Genomic DNA, 22285 nt, shown 5'->3' with positions numbered 1-22285 from the left:
TATAAATACAGTTGAGTTGAGTTGTTTCTTACTCTGAAAACAAAACAACATTTTGGGTCAAACAAAGAAAAATATATTTTTCAAAAAAACTCAATTGAGCTAAATTGAATCCAAATAAGTGGACACATTTCCTATCAAACCCGTTTGAGCCCTTTCGATTCAGCATTACGGTAGGTAAGGATTTGTGGTGGACATTACCGTAATCCGTGCTCTCAGACAGAAGTAGTCGATGCCAGATGAACACACGCCTCTTCCAAACTCAGACAAAGCTTTCAGATCGAGGAAAATGGAGCGCTGCTATGTGTGGGTCTTTGTATTTGTGCTGCAAGGGTGCATTTTGTCCCTGCTTTGTGAAGCAGGTACTGTACTGCGATTTTTTTGATGGCGATTGTGTATTTAAAACAAATCCAAACGAGTTCGTTTTCGCTACATTTAACTTTATGTGCTCTTTGTTTATTCATTAGCTTGCGAGCTAGCTAGCTAGCTCCAAACTAACCAATGTAAACTATAACTACTCGGAATAACCATTCGGTCACTTTTACATGTTTGCACGAGTGTGCCTTTTTTGCCCCACATCGTATAAATCCTCATTAGATAATTATGTTTTACTTTGTACTATTTGTTTAATTGATTGTGGTGACATTTTTCTTATCTTCTTTTTTTTTGACACGCGAACTCTGCTTCAACTGTTGAGCCAGTTACAATGTAGTTTAGGTACATTTTTACAGAACTTTTCAGATGAAAGTCAATCTCAAAAATAAATGTGGAGGATATGTTAAGGTCTGATGAAATCAAAGTTGAACGTTTTGAACATCATTCCAAAAGTTATGCTTGACAAACACAATCCTGGTCATCACCCAAAGAAGAACACCATCCCTAACCTTCAGGAGGCACGATGTTGGCGGTAAAAAAAAAAAAAAAAAAAATTGCAATAATAAAATGTCAGGAAAAGCCTTCTAGAACACATGAACTCAATAAGAGGTTAATCAGATTCAATTTAAATGGTGGCCAGTGTGTGCTGGCCCCCATTTAACATGAGTTTAAATTTGATCTGTTCATACTGAGCACAGCCACACACCAGTTAGAAGAGGGTGTGCAAAATTTCACAACCACATAATTTCAATAAATACCCCCCCCCCTTTGCAGAAATTATATAAATTATACAATTAACTTGTACGTTATACGAATCATACAGCAATGGTGGATTTTTTTAAAATGATTTAGTATCTCGGTCTCATTAATATTATATCACAAAAACCTGATATTTGAGCAGGATCATGTAGACTTTTTATAACCAGAGCACAGCCATGAAAAAAAAAAAAAACAACCAATCACGCCTCAGGACAATTCGATGAACTCAGAGTGCGGAAGCCACAGTACCTGGAGTTGATTTCATGCATTTCTCTGCTCTTTCTCTCTTGCTCCAGGCAAACAGACAATAAAGGACATGATATCTGAGGCTGTTAAAGTACATACTGGGTGTAATTCTGTCAACTGTAGTTGCCATCTAAAGTGAGTGCGATCACCAACCATTTTAATAATGATCTGCATAGAATGACAGTATGATTTTTTTTCTGATGTTGCTTTCAGGAATTTAACAGGGCTTGACTCTCAAAGCCCTCACTTTGTACCATGCATGTTTTTCCTACTGCAGGGTCTTGCAGCAAGACTTGGCTCCCTTTCAGGGAGGAATTTCAGAGAATCTCATGGCTTCGACAATCCAAAGAGGGATGGGCACCCACTACCAGATCATTGGACATAAATTGTACAGGGAACATAACTGCATGTTTCCAGCCAGGTCAGTTCTGCCCAGTAACAGGCATGCTGTCAAAACTGCAATTGTGTCCTTTTTTTTAAAAATTAAAGTTGAATTTCCTTTTGTGTCTTCAGGTGCAGTGGGGTTGAGCATTTCATATTAGAGGTGATTGACAAATTACCTAATTTGGAGATGGTGGTAAATGTCAGGGATTATCCTCAAATGCCCAATTGGGTGCAGCCTACTTTACCTGTTTTCTCCTTCAGTAAGGTGAGTGTGAACATGAACTCGGGTTGCAAAGGGATATGAGATGTGGGAAGTTTGTGACCCGTCAGCTAACTTGGGGGGGGGCATGTGCCTTCTAGTTTGGTGCCGTCATGTTTGGAGTGCAGCACAATAGTTTACCACAAAGCTTTAATTGCATACTAGCAAATTAAAAGTGGCACGAAAAGTGGAAAAAAGAAGACTAGTAAGACATATTTTTACAAATTGCCATGGGAAGTTGACACCTTTGAAATTCCCAAGAATCTTGCAAGCGTGTGTATGTATGTGTGTGTCACGAGTAGACTTCAGACTACCAGGACATCATGTACCCGGCGTGGACGTTTTGGGAGGGCGGCCCCGCAGTGTGGCCCATATATCCCACCGGCCTGGGACGATGGGATCTAATGAGACACGATCTCAAAAAGTAAGCCTGAAGGATGTCTTTGTCTAATCTGTGTGTGCGTACATTTGCTGACAACTCAGTCGGGTCTCATGGGAGGATGATGTTTTAGGTCTGCAGCTCAGTGGCCGTGGAAGAAAAAAGAGTCGAAAGGATTCTTCAGAGGATCCCGGTTAGTAGTTCTTTTTGTGTACGAATGAACTTTTGTTTTTATTTTTTGGGGTTGTTGTTATTGCCCCAACCTTCTGTTTGCAGCTGATGCATCAAGTTGGAGCCAGACAGTCCTCTCTATAAAATAATTTTTCTGCGATGGATATATCTGAGCCTCGATGTACAGTTTTGACCCCGTGTGGGTTTCAAGAAAAAGCCCATTATCAATCTGAGAACCTGATTGATTGATTGATTTAAATAATTGGAATTGTATTGTTATTTCTCTTCTGCCGAAAAAAGGGAACGGTTCAAAAGGTCATTAAAAGCCCCAATTGACTGACATGCATGCCTGTGATGATGTGATGTAAAGTGATGAGAAATCAGATTGTTCATGAACTCATCTTGCCCCTTTCGTCTCCGTTGGTAGAACGAGTCCAGAGCGTGACCCGCTGATCCTGCTTTCTCGAGAGAGGCCAGAGTTGGTCGATGCAGAATACACAAAAAACCAGGCCTGGAAGTCTGACAAGGTCAGGCTCTCATGTTTCTTCAGATTTTATCTGAATTTAAGATGCAATGCCGTGTTTATGTTTCAAACGCTGGACCATTTATTTTAGGACACTCTCGGGAGAGCACCAGCCAAAGAAATCCCACTGGTTGACCACTGCAAGTATAAGTAGGTTATATGTCCCGCCTACTTTTTTTTTTTCATTTAATCGTTGCAAATTGATTTTTGACCCACACCAACGCGGTTAACATGTCCGCCACACCGCCCCCGTTGTGGAGTTTCCATTTTCTACCCGCGCTTGAATTAATTGACATTGAACAAAAACCCTTTTGTTGACGATGAGAACGACTTGAGCTTTTGCTTCCCCAAAGTACGGCTCGCGTTGTCTTCTCCTCCCCCAGGTATTTATTCAACTTCCGAGGAGTGGCGGCCAGCTTTCGTTTCAAGCATCTCTTTCTTTGCGGTTCGCTGGTGTTCCACGTGGGGAGCGAATGGCAAGAGTTTTTCTACCCTCAACTCAAGCCCTGGGTGCACTACATCCCCGTGAAGCAGGATCTCTCTGATGTCAGGTACTGTCCTGAGCTCGGGAAAGCGGCCACGCTGCTGAAATGTCTCCATTCTTTCGACAATCGCTTTCACATCTATCTATCGACATACACAGACACGTTCGGTAGAGGTCGCTGTTAGCCAATGGGATGCCAGGATGATGCTCGGGAATAGCCAATCGCAGAGCAGCTCTAAGTATGTTGCGTTCAGGAAACTCGGAACTGCGAGTAGCAGCCCATCCTGTGTTTTGACCTTTCGTATCTTGAAATTTCTTTTCGTAACAAGAGGCAATATTTTCCTGTTGAGGCGTTTTGTAACTTGGAACATTTTGTATGAAGAGACGTTCGTAAGTAGAGCTACCACTGTTTATGTAATCCGTTTAACGTGTTGAAAATGCATTCTGTTCACAGAGAGTTACTCCAGTTTGTCAAAGACAATGATTCCATCGCGCAAGAAATTGCCATCAGGTAATCTTATTGTTGGAAGGCGCTGACTTCAGAGTCTCCAAAAACATTCCTTCGGTTTTTCCACAGCAACCGACACGATTGCTATTTCTCGTCTGCGCTTTACAGAGGCATGGAGTTTGTCTCAGAGCACCTGCAAATGCGAGATGTTTCCTGCTACTGGGAGCGACTCCTCACAGAGTTCAGTCAGCTTCTCACCTACCAACCCAAAAGACGGAACGACTACAGTCAGATAATGCACAAGCCCGGCAAGACTGAGCTATGATCAAGAAACTGTTGCTGGCAAGCTGTCGTGAAGGGACATTTTTTTACCAAATGCGTTTGTTCTCTTCGAAGCAATGTTCTAATAATTACACGGAAAGCATTACCTTGAATATGTTGTAGTATTCACATTACAGGGTGTACAGTTTGTATTTATTGAACAAATGTGCTAATGTTCCACCGACACAGTGTGTTTACTCGACCAAAAAGCTGTGATGACGCATCTGGTCCAAGTAGAGGACATCCAATCTTTTAAATACGTTTGTGTTTCTAGACAGTAAAATTTGCGGTACTCAATACAGACTTGACCTGACATTCTGCATTTTCTGCATGTTAACATTTACTCGGATTACATATTTTTGAATATGTTTGATGCTGTATTTATTTATGTTTCATGCGGTTTTCGAATTAAAATCATTGTTTTTCTGTTGCACTATAATGGAAAGGAGTCGGAGGTGGTTTTAGTCAGGGGAATCTAGAAGGGGCTGTCAAAGATGGAAATTATGATATGAGAAAAGCACACAAAGGATTATCTGTAATCTGGTGGAAGAGTTTCTCAAAGGGATGGGCACAGCATCAAAATCAAGCCAATACCTGTGTATTGCTTGGTGTTACTTTACTGTCTGAAGTCAGGTCAGCATTGAAAATGAGAATCTGCTCTTAATTCCCTGACCCAAATAAATCAAGGATAATCAAATCCTAGCTCGGAGTTGAATCAGTATTTGTACTTAGGACAAAGTCTTTTTACACAAGCATGTGTTTGTACATCGTGCGAGTGCTTTTGCCACCTCTAGGTGGATGTATTTGAGTTTTTTTCATGCATTTATTTCTGATGATTCGCTCAATCCAGATACGTCCAGTTGGTGGCGGTAATGCGCTATACTGCAGATTTGTCAACTCCGAGTAAATGTCAAAGAAGTCAAAGTTGAAGGGTCGCGAAGGAGCAAGGACGATGTTAATAGAATAAATTCGCACCGGGAAATGTCGTGGCAGTAACGCCAATGAATTAAAACGGGCATCTGTCTCTCCCCCACCTCCTCAAGTGACTGGAGTCTAAACGTATTCAAGGTAAATTACATTTTCGAAGCTAACCAAGACGTTAGCTGCTCGTGACTAACGCGATCCAGCAATAAGACACCTGGTAGTCATGCGTACACTTTCATTCAAGACATTGCAGTATTTCGGTTGTATTAAGATAAATGGGAGGTACACGGCCACGGTTTTCGCCCCAAGTTTCTCTGACGTAGGTACAGTGCACAGTAAGTGCATACATCAATGTAATCATTTGCGGTTCAGCAATACTGTATATACTATCAATCAATCATTTGAACTGCATTTCCGCTTGCATATTCTCTCTAGTTTTTGTATTTTTTTCTCTCCCGTTGCTTATCTGGAATACAGGAGTACTCGTAACTCACACTCATGTTTTGGATAAATGGGTAACGCCGCTACCGTAGGTGCTTTCAAATCATAAATACTCATGTGGTTTACAGATTAAAATCATTGTTCACCGTAGGGGCGCGGGGTAACATCCACTTGCAGACCATTTGGTGGCAAATACGAGTTATTACTCTCACGTCAGTAAAAATAAAACGATTTCAGCAATGTGAATCAAAATTTTAGCTGTCACCTTTTACGTAATTTTATAGTTCTGTTAAACGTTGTCTCATTTTCAATTGACTGCTATTACTGGAAGGCTTGCTAAACTATAACTATAAACTTTCCTGAAAAAGATGCTAATATGTTGTTGAGCCCAAAGCCAAGCCTCATATTAGATAATGCTTTGACGCCATCTGGTGGCATCTCGTTGCCAAGCATCGAGTTTGGAGATTCATTTCAGTCAGAGTTGTCAAACTCATTTTTGTCGCGGGCCACATTGTCAGTTACATTTTCCCTCGGAGGGTCGTTATGCCCGTGAAACCATATAAAGAAGTAAAGAATAATGGTTTCTTCAACTATAGTTGAAGGTGCTTTCAAGAGGGGTTTGGTAACAGGAAAATGCTTACAATATCTCTTATTTATTAAATATGAGGAACTGACATTTTGGTACCGATTTTAGCAAGCATGTGTTTGATTTGCTTTTGCGGGCCACATACAATGATGTGGCAAGTCATATCTGGCCCCCTTGCCCTTGAGTTTGACACCTGTGATTTAGTTATAATGACTTCAATTCAGGCCATAGTTTAGTCTACAGTGTTTGTCAAGTGTTTTACAGTCATCATGTGGCATCTATGGGAATTACAAACCTTTTTGTGTGGGTGCCAATTGCTCACAGATTTTTCCTGTTCACGACAGGGGTTGGTCCCTATCACCAATGTATACATTACCCCCCACCCCCCACCCCCCCTTGTTTCGCCAGCGATACATGCTCCGCTGATTAAGCAATATAGAAAACGGATGGCTGTATCATGCCATATTTAATTGATATCAATGTATTTAATACTGTACAAACCAAACACAGACTGTATCTTATTACCCAGTGAACTGAAAATCCGCGTCGAGAATCAAGAGTAATAGATTAGATGAGCGCAAGACCTTGCACCACTTGACATCTGCTTATTTGGACAGCCACTCTTGCCCGTGCCAGGGTTTCTTCCGCCTTAGGGCTGTTTGTTTTTTAAGCGAGGGCGCGGGAGGGGGGGGTTGAAGCTGCAGCGGCAACTGTTAACTGTTCAGCAATGTGTTTGTGCCTCTGCGCCGCAGCCTGACGGCAGCTGAAGCGTGATGCATCCAGAGCAGCCCACAACAGGCTTCACCCTTCGGAGACAACTGGCAGATTCGGCCCCTCGGGGCACACTGAGCACCGGGCCAGTGCAGGGCCCGGGCCAGAGCGCCAGACGTCCTCGCTTCTGCCTCCTGCTCCCTAGGGTCCACGCAGCTGATGTGTCTTCTGCCCAGCCTGCACAGATGCGCTCGTCTCCCTCCTCCACCTGCGTAGTAGCTCCTCCACACCCCAGCGCTGCCAGCACCCTGCCAAGCAACATCGGCAAGCCAGAATTCCCCGACACGGGCTGGGACCGCATTAAGGATCTCTTTCAAAAAGAGTTAGTGTTTTTGTCTTTGCCTTTTTATTTCACAGTTCTCTTACTTAAATGCGAAATGGGAGACTTATATCGTATGACATCCAAAACGCTCATTCGCACAGTTTTCAAAGTAAAAGGCCAAGTGTGCCTGCGTCAAGCTGATTATTTACTCCCAGCTGACATTGACATTTCAAACGGACAAATGAAACACAAGACGATTAAACAGTGTAGATAAACGCCAAAATGTGCTACCAAACCGTTCAATGTCAACATTCCACTCTTCATGCTAACATTTAACATGAAAGGATCGTCATCTCTGTTTTCTTCTAATTCTTCTCTTCCTCTTCTTTCCTCCTCCTCCCCCTCCTCCTAATTTTGTGACACCTCCAGGAGAAAGACCCCAGTCCTTGCCTGGCATGTGGTGTTTTACTCAAGTTCTGACTTGACTGCGTAATAGAAAAATCGATTTTAAATGATCACCTTAAAATCTGCTGTAGTGGGGGCGAAAGATGAACCACCATATTGTAAGGCTTCGCTGTAGTCTGAATTCATTGTGCTACCAAATCAAGAGTGGAACAATGAAACGAAAACTCTTCATCTTATAATTGGCAAACTTGAGTTCATTTATTTTTTTGTTTGTTTTCAATGTTGCGTTGACCTTCGACTCTAACCCACTGTATGCCATCCCCTCAGTGCGAGTCAGGGTTACCCAGAAGAGGTGACCAGCGTGGTAAAAAGCGGCCTCGTTGGCTCCTTAGCGGGCTTGATCTACGGAGGCCTGCCGGCGGCTCGCCACGCTAGGCAGCGCTACATCCAGCTGAGCCAGGCAGAACTCTACACCAGTCGTGTGGAAGCGGTGGTACGTTAGCACTCGCGAAGCTCAAGATGCGCGCGGCCTTGATGCTTGCTCGCACTTTGTACGAAGGCAATTAGCCTCCCACAGCGTTCTCGAAGAAACACAAACGATAGATTTATTTTGAGTGGTACCATATTTTTCAGACTGTACTGAAAGTGGCTACACAGTTGAAGTTATGTTTGGCGGAGTATCAGTCCCACTGGACTTTTAAGTCACATTTTGGGAGGAACGTTTATTTTACAAAAACGGAGACCAAGCAAAACGTTTTTTTCTTAGAATATTAATCAAGGGGCCACTCAGAGTGTGAGCGCCCAGTCGCCCGTCCCTGGTGTTAAGAAATGTGTGCATGTCGTAATTCTTTTGGACATATTTTCTTGAGACAAAGACTCCACCAGATGGTGCCAAAGCAAGACTGTCCTTGCTTTGGCCTGATCAAAAAAAAGTACTGAGCTGTGACTTTGCCGGTGTTTGGCGTATACAGCGCTGGTCCCCAACCACGGTACCGGTCTGTGGGCTATTTAGTCCTGGAGATATATTTATTTTGTGGCGCAACATATATATCAGTGCCTGGCCGGATTATTTATTTGTCATTTCTATGTGTTTTGTCAAAATAAGCGTTCGGCCCACCACGCAGCCATCCGAGGTTTTGTGAGATATGGACTCCGATGGAGCTGGAGAGTCGCCGCTTTCGTTTCCTTGTTCAAGTAAGACCAATCATGCCATCGGGTCTGTGTGTTGATGACATCATCGTCGCGGTAACTCCTTGAGATGATGACCGCGTAATATAGTCGATCGTAATTTTGTGTCCGCACGTGTTTCTCCATCCTGCCTCCAGTTCTGTCACAATAGGTCTGTCCGTTTACCGCGACAAGTACACTCTCGGCAACTTTGCCGCAGCTGGAGGTGAGTTCACGGATTCTTACGTTAGCCCGATGGCCGTTCATGTTGTTTGTGAAGTTTTGTCCTCCTTGTTAAACGATTTAATGATGCCCGTCCTTACATAACTTCGTTGGTATGGTGGAACCACTAATGTTCAATACAATCAATTCATTTTATAAGATGCTGGTCAACCTCCAAATTGCTCTTTTGACCTTTCTCCCCATGTGTAACCCGAGCAGGATCTTTCACTCGCACTGCGCAATGCTTCCAAATACGACTAGGATGTGACCATTGCAAAAAATGGCCACTCAACCCCCGCAAATTGGGAGATTTAGCTTCCGAGATGAACTGTGCAAGTTTCTATGGCGTTCCGAGCAAGGCTCCTTGTACAATATGTTGTACCGTACCACTTCTTTTAATCTATAAAAAAATTGGTGTGTCAGTCAAGGTCGATGTGGGTAGCTACAGAAAGAGGACATGGGCAAGAATAAAGATGGGGGAAAAAATGGGCATACGTTAAAAGGTAGGGCTCGCTCCCGTTCATTTGATTTGAACTCTTGAGGTATGTACGCTGCTCACGTGTGTTTTTAACCACAGGCTTCGCTATTTCATCCACAAGAACGAATGAAAAAAGTATGGTTAAGTATTGGTGTAAAACTCAATATGTGTACTCTATATAAGGTATCTATCGCTTAGCGACTGCGTGAGCACTGGCTAAAAATGCGCGAAACGGCGACGCCGTGAAAGCTGAAGCGCGTTATGTCAAGGGATTATTGTACATGTATGGAAAATGACAACAAGAAAGTCGTTACAGCATACCCTCTCAAATTGAGCGCCACCATATCGAATAAAATCGCAATCCCACTGAATAGAATCGTTCTTCAATCGGATCGCGCCTCACGTATTTATTCAATTGTGTCGCTAATTTCAAGGCTTCTTTACATTTGCGTGATTGAAAAACTCACAACAACGAAATTGTGTGCTTGCGCTCGCGTGGCGCGTCTAGCTGTGACTGGAGGTCTTTTCCGACTCAACCTGGGCCCGCGAGGCCTGGTGGCGGGCACCATCATCGGAGCAGCGCTCGGGTAAGCAGCCCATCGTCCTTTTCCGCATCCGTCCACGGCTTACGACCTCCGTGCTCATGCTCTCGTGTTTGTTGTGCATGTTCACGGAGCTTGAGAGCAATGAGCACTCTGGCAGCCAGCTGCGGCCCTTCCAGCAACCCTCTGCGCCCCAGCTGAGTTTCCTCCCCCCCTCCCTCCCTCCTTCCCCGACCCGTGTCCTCAACCCTGTGCTGTCTGCCAGAGGCGCTCATGTGCACGCAGCAGTCCTGTGGCTTGGCTAATAGAGCGGAGAGGCCGGCCAAGGCAGCAGCTGCCCCTCTTCTTTCGACCATCTCCGTTATCCCAGCCTCTCCTCTCCTTAAAAGCCTGATGAGGACTAATGCTTCACTTGCGCCCATTCGCTTCTTCAGCGTTCCCTGTAGCTGAGCACGCAAAAGTGGGATTGATGTCCTCGCGGATGTGTGTGGCGCTCCGCCCACACCAATTGAAATGGAGGAGTGTTTAACATGGTAACAGCAGTTTTTGACGAAGATTTTGAAGCTGAATTGAACGGCGGAGACTGTCCCCCAAAGCCGAATTGGCCCGCTTATGCCACCTGCAGCCAGCTGGTGAGACTCGGCAGGTTGAGGCAAGACGCTGCAACGGCTCGCTCGCGACTGCAAGTTTCGCAACAAACTTCGGCGACTGCCTGTTAATCATGTTGCGGCTTTTGCTCTTAACTCGCTAACCGCAGCCTGCATCAACTCTCCTGCATGGCGGCCAATAAACAAAAAGTGTCGTTCTCATGAAGGGATTACGAGGAGTAATTAACTGAGCTAAAGACGTAGATGGTAATTGCCCAGCTAATTTAATGCCATCAAGGAAGACCAGAATCACAAGTGCTTTGGGTGACTGAGTACACGTGATAAAAGTCTCGCCGTTAAAGTGAAGCTGATCAAACTTTGACCCGCAAAGTAGCGGGCAATCTCATAAACGTTGGGAGAGAAAATGGATACAAAACGATATTCCACTCACAGTTAAACAAGAAATGGTCCGGTTATGATTATGCAAAAAAAAAAAAAAAAAAGAAAAAATGGGCTACTTGCTTCTGTTTACATTTGATAATTTTATAAACTGTAGCAGCAGTAGGACTGCTGGAAGCATTTCTCATTTGATACAGTTCTGTTTCATGTTGCCTCAAAATAAAGTACGAAAAAGCTAAGCAGTCATCATATATTGTCAAATGTTTTTGAGAATGACAAAGTATATTGCGGTATATGATTATTGTCAAACAAAATGGCCTCTATCGTGATATTATTTTTTCCCCTAATTGGCCAGCACAATCATCCAAGTATAAATGGATTGTATTTGTAGGATTCCTACGGGCGCTGTGATCATCAGCATGCACTCGCTGACAGGAGAAAGCCCTCGAGAGAGGAGGCGCCGAGAACGCAGAGAGATTTACGAAATCAAACTTGCAGAGTGGTGAGTTACATCCTATAACTGTCACAAAGACGGCTCAGCCATGCCTTGATTTATTTGGGGGATTTTGTTTTTTTTTTAACTCGTCGATCATCAGGAAGGCACGGCTTGACCTGACGGATGAGTTGATAGGCGACCTGAGCGAGGGCTCACAGGCAGAGGGGACGGAACGGGACTTGAAGAGGATCCAGGAGCTCCTCAGTTTACCGCAGAATGATGCGGCGCAGGAGGCGGGCAGCCGATGACGGTGCCGCCTGCTAAGTGACAGACACTGTGGGACTTCATTCACGTAATGCTGAGGAGAAATTTGGTCATTATTGGACTTGACCCCTCATCTCATTTGAAGTCAGGAGGAACTGAAACTGTTTTCAACATTCAGGTTAAAAAAATATATATATCTGTCTCTAAGATCAACTGAGAAATTAGAAAGCTGAATACTGTACGGTGGTCTCTTGAGATCATATCTCAAATTATCTTTTCCCTTTGAAATGAATGCCATTAATCCCCCCCCCCCCTTCGTCTGTTGTGCCTGCCTTGTCCACTGGGAGGCAGGATAATACAATCAGTCAGACAAACTTAGACTAGCACTTCTGACTCAGTAAGATGCTGTAATGGTCATTTTCCGTAGCGAATAAATAATATATGCCCGTGAGTATTCTTATATCTTCATGTCACGTGTTACTTCACTGCTCGAATTGAAATAAACACTGCTTAAAGATCTCTGTAACCGTAAATATTGATACTGACCGTTAGCATATCAATGACATTTTGTTAGCTTTAAGCTAGCCCGCGGGGAGGGGCTGATTTCGAAAAGCAACGTGCACGATGGCAATGATGGTGCGTTTCGAGTCAAGACGTGGCTTGAATACTATAAAAAGTGCAAAAAAAGTGAGATGAGGTTCTCACTCGCGTCGTACGTTTGGCTATGAACGGTACATGACGGCTGACAAGATGAATTATATAACACGCAGAATGTGACCAAACTCTTTCTTTTTGTGTTTTCTTTTTCCTTAGTCCACAGATCGTTCAATTAAAGGTCAGGGATCTCCGTTGTTGCATTCTAGAGCTTCGTCATGCGCCATACATTTTCAATGGGAGACAGGTCTGGACTGCAGGCAGGCCAGTCTAATACTGGCACTCTGTTACAACGAAGTCACATTATTGTAAAACTTGCAGAATTTGGTTTGGCCTTGTATGTTAGACCTTGTGTTGGAAAAAAAATCTAGCTTTTATTTCAACACTTTTATAACAGCGTCCATTTTTGCTCCTTAAGAGCTGAAATACTCACCAAATCTTAAAGTGGCTCAAAGGTTAACCTCGCAAACAATACGTCAGCTGTTTTATGAATCATTTACAAATTGTGGGTTATTAAGTCCCCTCGCTCTCACGCACGCACGCACGCGCACACGCACACACACACACACACACACACACACACACACACACACACACACACACGAGGTGTCACCCTCACACAGAGAGAGACAAACTGTTCAATTTCAAGGTGATGTTGTGAACACCCAAACAAACCATTTTGCTCACTGTCGTTTTGCTATTGTGAGTGAAATAGTTTTTTTTTTTGTTCAAAAAACAAAGGTCCATTTTGAGCCCTAACACCATATTTATCACTTTACTTAAAGGGACCATATTGTATGTAAACTTTCCTTTTTAAACGCTTGTCTGAAAATAGCTGGTTCTGTCCAGTGCCTGCAACCCACCAAGTTTGGAATTAAGCAAGTAAATGTTTTTGATCAGCCTTATTTCTTAAAAAAAAAAAAAAAAGTGTAAGACTGCCATGTTGCTTGCTACAGTGTACCGATGACCTGTTTTACATAATTCCACCCTCATCCAGACCACCCCCACTCATGATTTGCAAGGTAATAAATACCTCATACCAGAACAGGAGAACATAACAGGGCACATAAGTGGATTACTGTACAGTTACAGGGAATGTTTTTTGGTGAAAACTCTTCACTCAAAGAGTACATGCTAGCTCTGTTAGCAGCTATGGTAAACTGGTCGCTTTAGCTGTGTAATTTAAGTTTAAAAAAAAAAGCAAGAAAGGAAATCTTCACATGGCCCACGTACCGTACGTTTTCGTGAATTTGTCTAAGTTACGTGTTGCTTACACGGCAGAAACTTTGAACGCAGGACTTTGGTTGCCTGAGTTACTGACATTTATGTTTCAAAGTCTAGAAGTTGAGTGCATTTGAACCATAAATGTGTGTGTGGACCATGACGGACGAGTTCATTCTCAAAAGGTTTCTGAGTTGAAATGAGAGCACGTGCGGCGAAAGAAAAGTACAGAAAGAGAATCGTGACCCGGCCACGATTTTAAATCAATCAATAACCAGCAATTGTGATACTTTTTTTGCCTTCTTCTTATGTGAAAACAATCAGTTTGAGTGGAAAGCTGTAAAAGGAATTGTTGGAACGTAGAACGTGAGACTTTGAATGGTTTTAAATGGTCAAAAAATGTGGGAGGAAGACGTCAATTTCTAAAATTTGTAGTATTACCTGTTTAAATTATTCTCTTGGGTGCAATGGTGGCCAATTTCGGCATAATTTAATAGTAATAATAATAATAATAATCACGTTATCCGCATCCATTGAGTGGCGCTATCCTATCAAACAAGCCCCCAGTTTGTGACATGGTCACATGACGTGTCGTGTGGACCACGTGAAAGAAACTTCAACACCTGGCCGCCGTTAGTTCCATACAAAAGCTAATTCACCATCCCACACTGTTGTGTACTGTATTTGTCAATATGTTGTCGTTGATATTCACTGGGAAACTCTACATAATACATCCAAGTATCATTAACGTAGTTCAACGCAGCTGCAGAGAGAGGTGTGTTTCACGTGCTGCCTTCAAGTGTTCCTTCCCGTTACCCGCTGACGTGAAAACCACGGCCACTCATATTGATCACTTTTGATTACAATTCACAGTAGGATATCGAAGAATTAGCCCGATAGTTTTCCTTTTTAACTCAACATGAATGTTTTCGACGAAAGGGAACGACTCAAGATGAAAAGCTGAGGAAGTTTCCGTTTTACTTGATGCCCCCAAACAACACGTGTCTGTAGAGTGTCAAGTGAGCACGCCGCCGCAGTAAGTTCACTCAAGAGTTTTGCTACGTTGGAAAATGTTCCCTGAGAAAGCGAAAATCCCGAAACCCAATCCTCTGGCAAAAGCGGGAATTTTTTCACAGCTTTTCTTGTGGTAAGTCAGCGTCGGGACAGCACCCGCTCCCGGTCGGGGTCAAGTTGTGAACACGCGGTATAGGTAATAGAGGATTGCAGTGCTTCGTTTCCTGTAATTAGCTGTAGTTAACAATGGGCCACTTCTCCCCCCCCTCCCCCGTTGAAGGTAAATTCACATTTTCTTAATGCAATTATTTGAGCTGTGCGTTTTTTATTCCTGCATTGCAACGATAAATGGAATCGCGTCACTCCACATGCAGAATTGTAAACACGGGTCCTGTTCGATGCTCTCGACATACGCCGCCGTTTCGATGTTCCGAACGGTGCGCAATGAACTCGTTGGCACAGCGGTTTAGGAATATGCCCTCTACGGGTCCCAGGGCATGAGGGGGAAACAGCATTTCCTCATCTGTTCCCCCACTTGACTATTCTGTATCCTCAGTCTAATAATGTGTACCCCCAGGTTACTAAAATGTATCCTCACTTTAGTTTTCTGGACTTCCCGTTTAGGGGACAGTATAAAACGCTTAATGAAAAAAAGGTCGAAAGACAATTTATGCCCAAAAAAAAAAAAGAAAACAACCTGCTCTGAATCATGACCCACATTCACATGCACACACGCATCCCCACATCAGTCTCTGAAAATGTTAAAACAATCCCACCAACTATTTTAGCCTTTATGGGCGTGAAGTGTTCTCTCCATTAAAAAAAAAAAGGTTTGACGTCACTTGATCTTAGAAACTAACGCGATAAATCCCATGCGGTCATCTCTACCCATCCCTGCATTAATACACAAAGGAACTCTCCTGGGTCCAATTATCTTTAGTTTATACATGAATAATCTTCCTGAGAGATATCCCCAGAAGATATTTTGAGAATGTTTTCTGCCCACATCTTTGCTCATGTAGCAGGTAAAAATTCCAAAATTGAACCAGAGTTTAAATAAAATCTCCTCTTGGCTCCGGGACTCCTGTGTTACAATCAATACATTGAAATCTGAATCCTATTGAGATGCTGTGGCATGACCTTAAAAAGGCGTTTGATGCTCGGAAATCCTCCAATGTGGCTGAATTACAACAATTCTGCAAAGATGATGGGCCCAAATTCCCCCGCGGCGCTGCGAAAGACTCATTGCAAGTTATCGCAAACACTTGATTGCAATTGTTGCTGCTAAGGGTGGCCCAACCAATTATTAGGTCTAGGGTGCAAACACTTTTTCACACAGGGGCCCATGTAGGTTTGGATTTTGTTTTCCCTTTAATCATGAAAACTTTCATTTAAAAACTGCATTTTGTGTTTACCTGGGTTTTTTTTATGATATGAAACACTGAAGTGCGACAAACATGCAAAAGAATAGGAAATTAGGAAGGTCGAAAACACTCTTTCACACCACTGTATTTCTTGCCACTGTTTCCAAAATAGATGTCGAGCAGTCTTGGAACCGGAGTCACAGATGGTAGAGTTCTGTCCGGTATCACGATTAAAATGGATTAAAAAAAAAAAGGGTCTCACAGGGTAACAGCGATGTATAATTTGAACTGAAACTTCTTTCATCTTATTTACAGGAGAGAATTTTTTTTTAGGCCAAGGCCGGAACCGGAGTCACAGATGGTAGAGTTCTGTCCGGTATCACGATTAAAATGGATTAAAAAAAAAAAGGGTCTCACAGGGTAACAGCGATGTATAATTTGAAGTGAAACTTCTTTCATCTTATTTACAAGAGAGAATTTTTTTAGGCCAAGGCTAAATTTCTTTCCAACCCAAGTTACTTACATGACAGCATGGATACACTAAAAGAAATTGTACCAAAACCTCCAGCAAACTGTTGAGGCGTCGCAGAGATATATCTGAAAGCGTTGAAGGAATTCCTGACAAGTCAATCAGACTCCTTTGTTGACTCTTGAATGCGGGCAATTTTTTTTTTCTGAATTCAACGATCCTGTCACACCTGTCCTACGGAGCCACTGTCACGCTAAGATAAAGAAATGGAACTGGGCCTTCAGATGTCAGTCAAGACCTCAGTCTGCTTTGCCGCACAGGCCCAGGGGATGTGCCCGGCCGGCAAGCAGCCTCGTGTTCATTAAACCCGCGCAATGCAACACAGTGGGTGGGGGGTAGTGTGACGGGCTAGGGGCCGCCTCCTCATTGTCCCTGTCGAAGCTTGTTAAGCATCAAGAAAGGAGATTCTGCTGATTTTAGGGGGTTAGGCTTGGTGGCTTCATAATCTGGCCCGGATGCCTTGTCGAAGGCGTCGACGGTTGGAGTTGTTTTTGAGGTGCGCCTAAATCTTAAACCCGTGGACATGCTTGGTGTTCTCGGACGGTGAACTTGAGCGTCACCTGGTCTGAAAGAAAGCAGCAATAGGCAAATAGTTATCCGATCCAATTCATTCTTCTAAATAGGGAAAGTGGTTATCCCCCCGCCCCCCTTTTTTTTAATTTTTTTTTTTTTAAGAGTGGTGACACTGTTGATGTCATGATGATCAACGAGGATTACTGTGTGGCAGACACACTCTCATGTGTGTCCTGGGTGTTCAAACCAGAGCTGCCATGCGGAGTAATTTTGCAAACACAGAAGCGAGTGTTTTTTTTTTTTTCAACACATTTGCTTTGGATTATTCTCATAGCATGATGATGCTAATGGATGGGAAATATTTTGTTCCTTGCAATCTGTCACATCATTGTCTCGAATGATCCATGTTGAAGTTCCCTCATCTCACTGCTGTCTGTTTTTTTTTTTTTTTTTTTCCATTTCGCCCCAAGATTTCAATCAATTAGTCCAGATCTCAAACACTTTACCTCTCTCGGGTTATGTTGTAGTTTTGTTCTGTTTTTTCTTTTTTTTTTTTTTTTTATATCATGTGGCGTCCATAGAGTTTGGAAGAACCTGTTTTGACATAATAAGGAGAAGGGGAAAACAAGTACTGATATTTGTTTTGCACTTGTTGGCTTCATGAGTTGAAGCGGATTTTTTTTTTTTTTTTGTACACAGTTGATGGCAGAAGTATATTATATACAAATACACAAACTTATGACTTTACAGCGTTTGAAGTGCGTAAGTGATAGATAGACCACGATGCATGTTCAAATTTGGTTTACATTGCTGCGCTAGGAGCAGAAGTCCATTGTCAACAGAGGGCCTCCCGTACCTGTAAAGGCACCGGATGGTTCCAGTTGGAGTTGGAAATGCTCTCCATAGTTTTTTTTTTTTTTTGTACACAGTTGATGGCAGAAGTATATTATATACAAATACACAAACTTATGACTTTACAGCGTTTGTAGTACGTAAGTGATAGACCATGATGCATGTACAAATTTGGTTTACGTTGCTGCGCTAGGAGCAAAAGCCCATTGTCAACAGAGGGCCTCCCGAGGTACCTTTAAAGGCACCGCATGGTTCCAGTTGGAGTTGGAAATACTCTCCATAGGATACAGTGGTACCTCTACTTACGAAAGTCTCTTCATACGAACATTTCAAGTTACGAAACGCCTCAACAGGAAAATATTGCCTCTAGTTCCGAAAGAATTTTCAAGATACGTAAGGTAAAAATACAGTATGGGTTGCTTCTCGCAGCTCCGAATTTCCTGAACGCAACATACTTAGAGCTGCGCTGCCATTGGCTATTACCGAACATCATCCTGGCATCACATTGGCTAAGAGCGACCTCTACGTAGGTGTCTGTGTGTCAATAGATAGTTAGGTGTCGATGCAGCGTCCTCGTCATTCGCCTCTCGGGCCATGAGGTGTTCCGATAGTTTGACGTAAATGTGAATCCCCAGAAAAAGCTGGGATAGGCTCCAGCACGCCCCGTGGCCCTCATGAGAATAAGCATCTTAGAAAACGGATCAATGGATGTTAAATAACAATTTCATAACCCAGTGGAACTTATTCAAATCGGTTGCCGCGTTACACAGAAACAACAACGTTTTCATTTCAAATGTGGAGAGAACGGCAGTCATTTTCTTGAATGGCGCTTCAAGAACAGGTCATGCCACATTACTGGCTGAGATGCCAAGTAACTGTTTGCTGAATTTGGCGCCCGGTCTCTCCTGCGGGTTGCGATTCACAGCGTGATAGCAGCCGAAGCACGGAAGCGTTAAATCCCACACTCAAACATTAAAAAGTAAGGCTCCAAATCAGTGCGCCCGCATTGACATCGACCCGGATCAGCTGACTGTTGTCCGGTCAACAACAACTGAACTCGTTATTGGAAACATGCCAGGAGCCGAATGGTGGACCACTGTTCTCTTCCGAAAATGAAAAAGAAAACACTCAAGTTTCTTATGGATTAAAAAAACAAAAAAAAAAAAATCCTCTTCAATCAACCTGTTTTGATGATGATGTTTATTTTTCAGCTGGCTGAGTCCTTTCCTGCATCTCGGACACAAGCAAAGACTGGAAGCAGGTGACCTCTACACAATACTTCCTGAAGATGAATCGGAAGTACTTGGACAAGACCTGCAGAGGTAGTCTTCTTTCTTTGCACCTTTTCATTTTTACGGCACCCGTACAACAAATGGAGTCGTGTAAATCAGAATTCAACCAAAACGTCACAAGACGGTGGCGCCTTGAGACACGAGTCACCCGTTTTATGAGTTTTAGCATCTGATCTGAAAAGAGGAGTGAGTGAGTCTGACTTGAAGTTGTTTGCAGTGGTACCAGATCAGAAGACCAGATCCGGGATATGCCCCTTCAGGCGAGTGGGGGACGTGATTTGTTGCTGTCAACCGGAGTTATTGAGACAGTATGATAATTCACCGGAAAATGTCTTCTCGGCAATGTCCATGTGAATATTAAAATCACAAAGAAATATAATGGGAGGAGATCGTGCACAGCACAGTCCGTATCTGCATACAGTGGTAGCCCTACTTACGAAATTAATATGTTCTGGAAGAAATTTTCAGAACTAGAAAATTTTGTAAGTCAAGACGCGTTTTCCATGTAAATGCCCTAATCCGTTCCAAGACCCCCAAAATTCAGACATAATAGTTTCCTAAAGCATAAATATACATCAAAATGTGTAACAAATACATGTTACAATTGGATGATTGCACAATAAATCAGAGTTGTGCATAATGTAAAAAAATAAAGAATAAAAATGATGATCATTTAACTTTTAACTGCATCGTCATTGTTTTTTGCCCTCTTTTGTTTATGTTCACTCTCAGAAGTAATTTTTGCCTGGCATTTTGTAAAGAACTGATCCAAGGACGTTTGCTTTTGTCAGCTTTTAACAAGCCTTCGAAAATGGCCAAGGGGAACATCAGCAGAGTGAGCGATCGCCCGACCAGTGAACACTTTTTCTGGGGATTCACATTTACGTAAAACTATCGGAACGCTTCATGGCCCGAGAGGCAAATGACGAGGACACGGCATAGACACAAACATCGACACATAGGGTAGAGGTCCCTCTTTGCCAATGGGATGCCAGGATGATGCTCGATAATAGCCAATGGCAGAGCAGCTCTAAGTATGTTGCGTTCAGGAAACTCGGAACTGCGAGTAGCAGCCCATCCTGTGTTTTGACCTTTCGTATCTTGAAATTTCTTTGGTAACAAGAGGCAATATTTTCCTGTTGAGGCGTTTCGTAACTTGAACATTTCGTATGAAGAGACGTTCATAAGTAGAGGTACCATTTGTCAATAAGTGTTAACAAGGGTCAACCAAGACAGCATTTAGCTGCCAACACAACCACGTGGTGGGTCATCAGACTAACCGGCGATGTGTAAACTTTTTTGGGATGTAGGACGAGGGCTCCTCCACTTGTCCGCTTGAAGCAAAGTGAAGTCACTGCCTCCCGCGTACAAACACGACGAACACGCACGAGACAAGTGTCACATTGCTTTTTTTTTTTTTTCCATACTTAGTCTACTCTGAAGTCGTGTATTGGCAGATGACACACACAAGACAGGCCAGGCGGGTTTTTGCCAGTTATTAATAAAATGAGCGCCCATAGGTGCTCGACCCAGTTAGGGACTATTAAAGGGGCGGACAAAAACCCACTTCCGTCCTTGCTTAGTTCCTCCTTTAAAAAAAAAACAAAAACAAAAAAACCTTCTTATCCTTCATCCCCGAAATGGGCGTCCCCAGGACGGAATGTCCATCTCAGGCCACGATGCAAGATACAGGGCGGCACGGTGATCAACTGGTGAGCACATCCGCCTCACAGGGCAGAGGTCGTGGGTTCGATTCTCAGCCCCGGCCTTCCTGTGTGCAGTTTACGTGTTCTCGCCGTGCCTGTGCGGGTTTTCTCCGGGTACTTCGGTTTCCTCCCACATTCCAAAAACATACATGGCAGGCTAATGGAACACTCTAAATTGGCCCTGGGTGTGAGCGCGACTGGTTCCTTGTCCCTGTGTGCCCTGCGATGGGCTGGCAACCGGTTCAAGATGTACCCCGCCCACTGCCCGAAGGCACCCGGGATAGGCTCCGGCACGCCCCGCAAACCTTGTGAGGATAAGCGGATTAGATAATGGATGGATGGATGGAATTTAAATGAATGAATAACTTTGCTGTCTTTATTACTTGCAATCAATGTCCAGTAAGCCGCTTCATTCTATTTTGCCCCTGAAACTGTTGACTTGTCTCCATAACAACAATACAAAGACAGCCTGTGGCAAAGTTAGTGAAAATAAGTCCATCTCTACAATTTAGGTACCTCAAGCATTTATTCTGTTTGTGTTCACTTGTATATTTGTTATTCAAGTGATCCAATTCCCAGAAAATCAGGTACCACTGCATACTGATACAGTCATCTCATCTTTACCCACAAATGTGCTTTTTTTAGCCAAACGCAAGGCTTTTACGTGTCACTCGTTCGGTAAATCAAAGTATCTGGTTGTTGTTGTCAGAAATTATGCTAAGCAAGACTTCCCCCACCTCTATTTGAGTTGCCTAGAAAGAGCCAACCTTCCCTTTTGTAACTTCCTAATTGATTCAAACTGTCCACAATGTTGCAACCCTGTCTGGGACTCGACTCCGCTTTTGATGTTTCACTGTAATTCGTGCCTGTGCAAAAACCACTTTTTTTTTTCCACATCTTGCAGGTGCTGGGAACTTGAAGTTAAAAGGGCAACCAAACAACTACGGAAGCCCACACTGACCAAAGTCCTTATTAAGTGCTATGGGAAGTCTTTCGCCGTCGCGGGAATCTTTGCGTTTTCCTTGGTATGCACTGAAACTCCCTTTTTTTTTTTTATTGATGTTGAAATGACTAGAAATTGGATTCCACGCTTATGTGACAATAAAGAGACCCCCAGTAGGTAAAAAAAAAAAAAAAATGAGGGGAAAAATGAGAAACAGCCCTAACTCCACGTGAAGAGGGGCCTTGTTTTGCCAGCGGGCCAGTAAACAAGCAATTGTCCATCAGCCGTGCCGGGCGACAAGAAAGAACACCCTATTGTGAGCACTCCCAGGGACGTTCCACACTTAAAATGGACTCAAGGGGAAAAC

The 22285-nt window shown here is 43.3% G+C and overlaps 2 protein-coding genes and 1 long non-coding RNA gene across 3 annotated transcripts; all 3 read left to right on the top strand.

Moving 5' to 3' along the window:
• Positions 1-241: 241 nt before the first annotated feature.
• poglut1 (protein O-glucosyltransferase 1) lies at positions 242-4785 on the top strand. Its single transcript, XM_019860739.1, has 11 exons — positions 242-359; positions 1428-1512; positions 1655-1798; positions 1891-2026; positions 2323-2444; positions 2533-2592; positions 2998-3097; positions 3185-3243; positions 3477-3644; positions 4032-4088; positions 4194-4785. The coding sequence occupies exons 1-11, from the start codon at positions 287-289 to the stop codon at positions 4348-4350; spliced, it is 1161 nt and encodes a 386-aa protein (XP_019716298.1). The 5' UTR covers positions 242-286; the 3' UTR covers positions 4351-4785.
• Positions 4786-5224: 439 nt separating this feature from the next.
• Positions 5225-12349, top strand: timmdc1 (translocase of inner mitochondrial membrane domain containing 1). The gene is made up of 8 exons (XM_019860762.1): positions 5225-5414; positions 7050-7390; positions 8063-8228; positions 8841-8929; positions 9061-9128; positions 10111-10189; positions 11522-11632; positions 11727-12349. Exons 2-8 carry the CDS (start codon positions 7071-7073, stop codon positions 11872-11874), a joined length of 981 nt encoding a protein of 326 aa, XP_019716321.1. The 5' UTR covers positions 5225-5414; positions 7050-7070; the 3' UTR covers positions 11875-12349.
• A 2321-nt stretch (positions 12350-14670) lies between these two features.
• Positions 14671-22125, top strand: LOC109510467 (uncharacterized). Its single transcript, XR_002167120.1, has 3 exons — positions 14671-14852; positions 19189-19299; positions 21880-22125. It is a non-coding gene; the product is annotated as an uncharacterized LOC109510467 (long non-coding RNA).
• The last annotated feature ends 160 nt before the right edge of the window (positions 22126-22285 follow it).

Source organism: Hippocampus comes, unplaced genomic scaffold (assembly GCF_001891065.2).
Source record: "Hippocampus comes isolate QL1 unplaced genomic scaffold, H_comes_QL1_v1.1 scaffold56, whole genome shotgun sequence".
In the NCBI taxonomy this organism is placed as follows: Eukaryota; Metazoa; Chordata; class Actinopteri; order Syngnathiformes; family Syngnathidae; genus Hippocampus; species Hippocampus comes.
Note: the sequence above shows the minus strand (reverse complement) of the source record. Positions and strands in the feature narration are given on the sequence as shown.

Coding starts and splice junctions, on each gene's coding strand:
- poglut1 (XM_019860739.1), top strand. CDS start 287: ATGGAGCGCTGCTATGTGTGGGTCTTTGTATTTGTGCTGCAAGGGTGC. Junction 2,027..2,322: donor CTGTTTTCTCCTTCAGTAAG/GTGAGTGTGAAC, acceptor TGTCACGAGTAG/ACTTCAGACTACCAGGACAT. Junction 2,445..2,532: donor ATGAGACACGATCTCAAAAA/GTAAGCCTGAAG, acceptor ATGATGTTTTAG/GTCTGCAGCTCAGTGGCCGT.
- timmdc1 (XM_019860762.1), top strand. CDS start 7,071: ATGCATCCAGAGCAGCCCACAACAGGCTTCACCCTTCGGAGACAACTG. Junction 7,391..8,062: donor AAGGATCTCTTTCAAAAAGA/GTTAGTGTTTTT, acceptor CCATCCCCTCAG/TGCGAGTCAGGGTTACCCAG. Junction 11,633..11,726: donor GAAATCAAACTTGCAGAGTG/GTGAGTTACATC, acceptor GTCGATCATCAG/GAAGGCACGGCTTGACCTGA.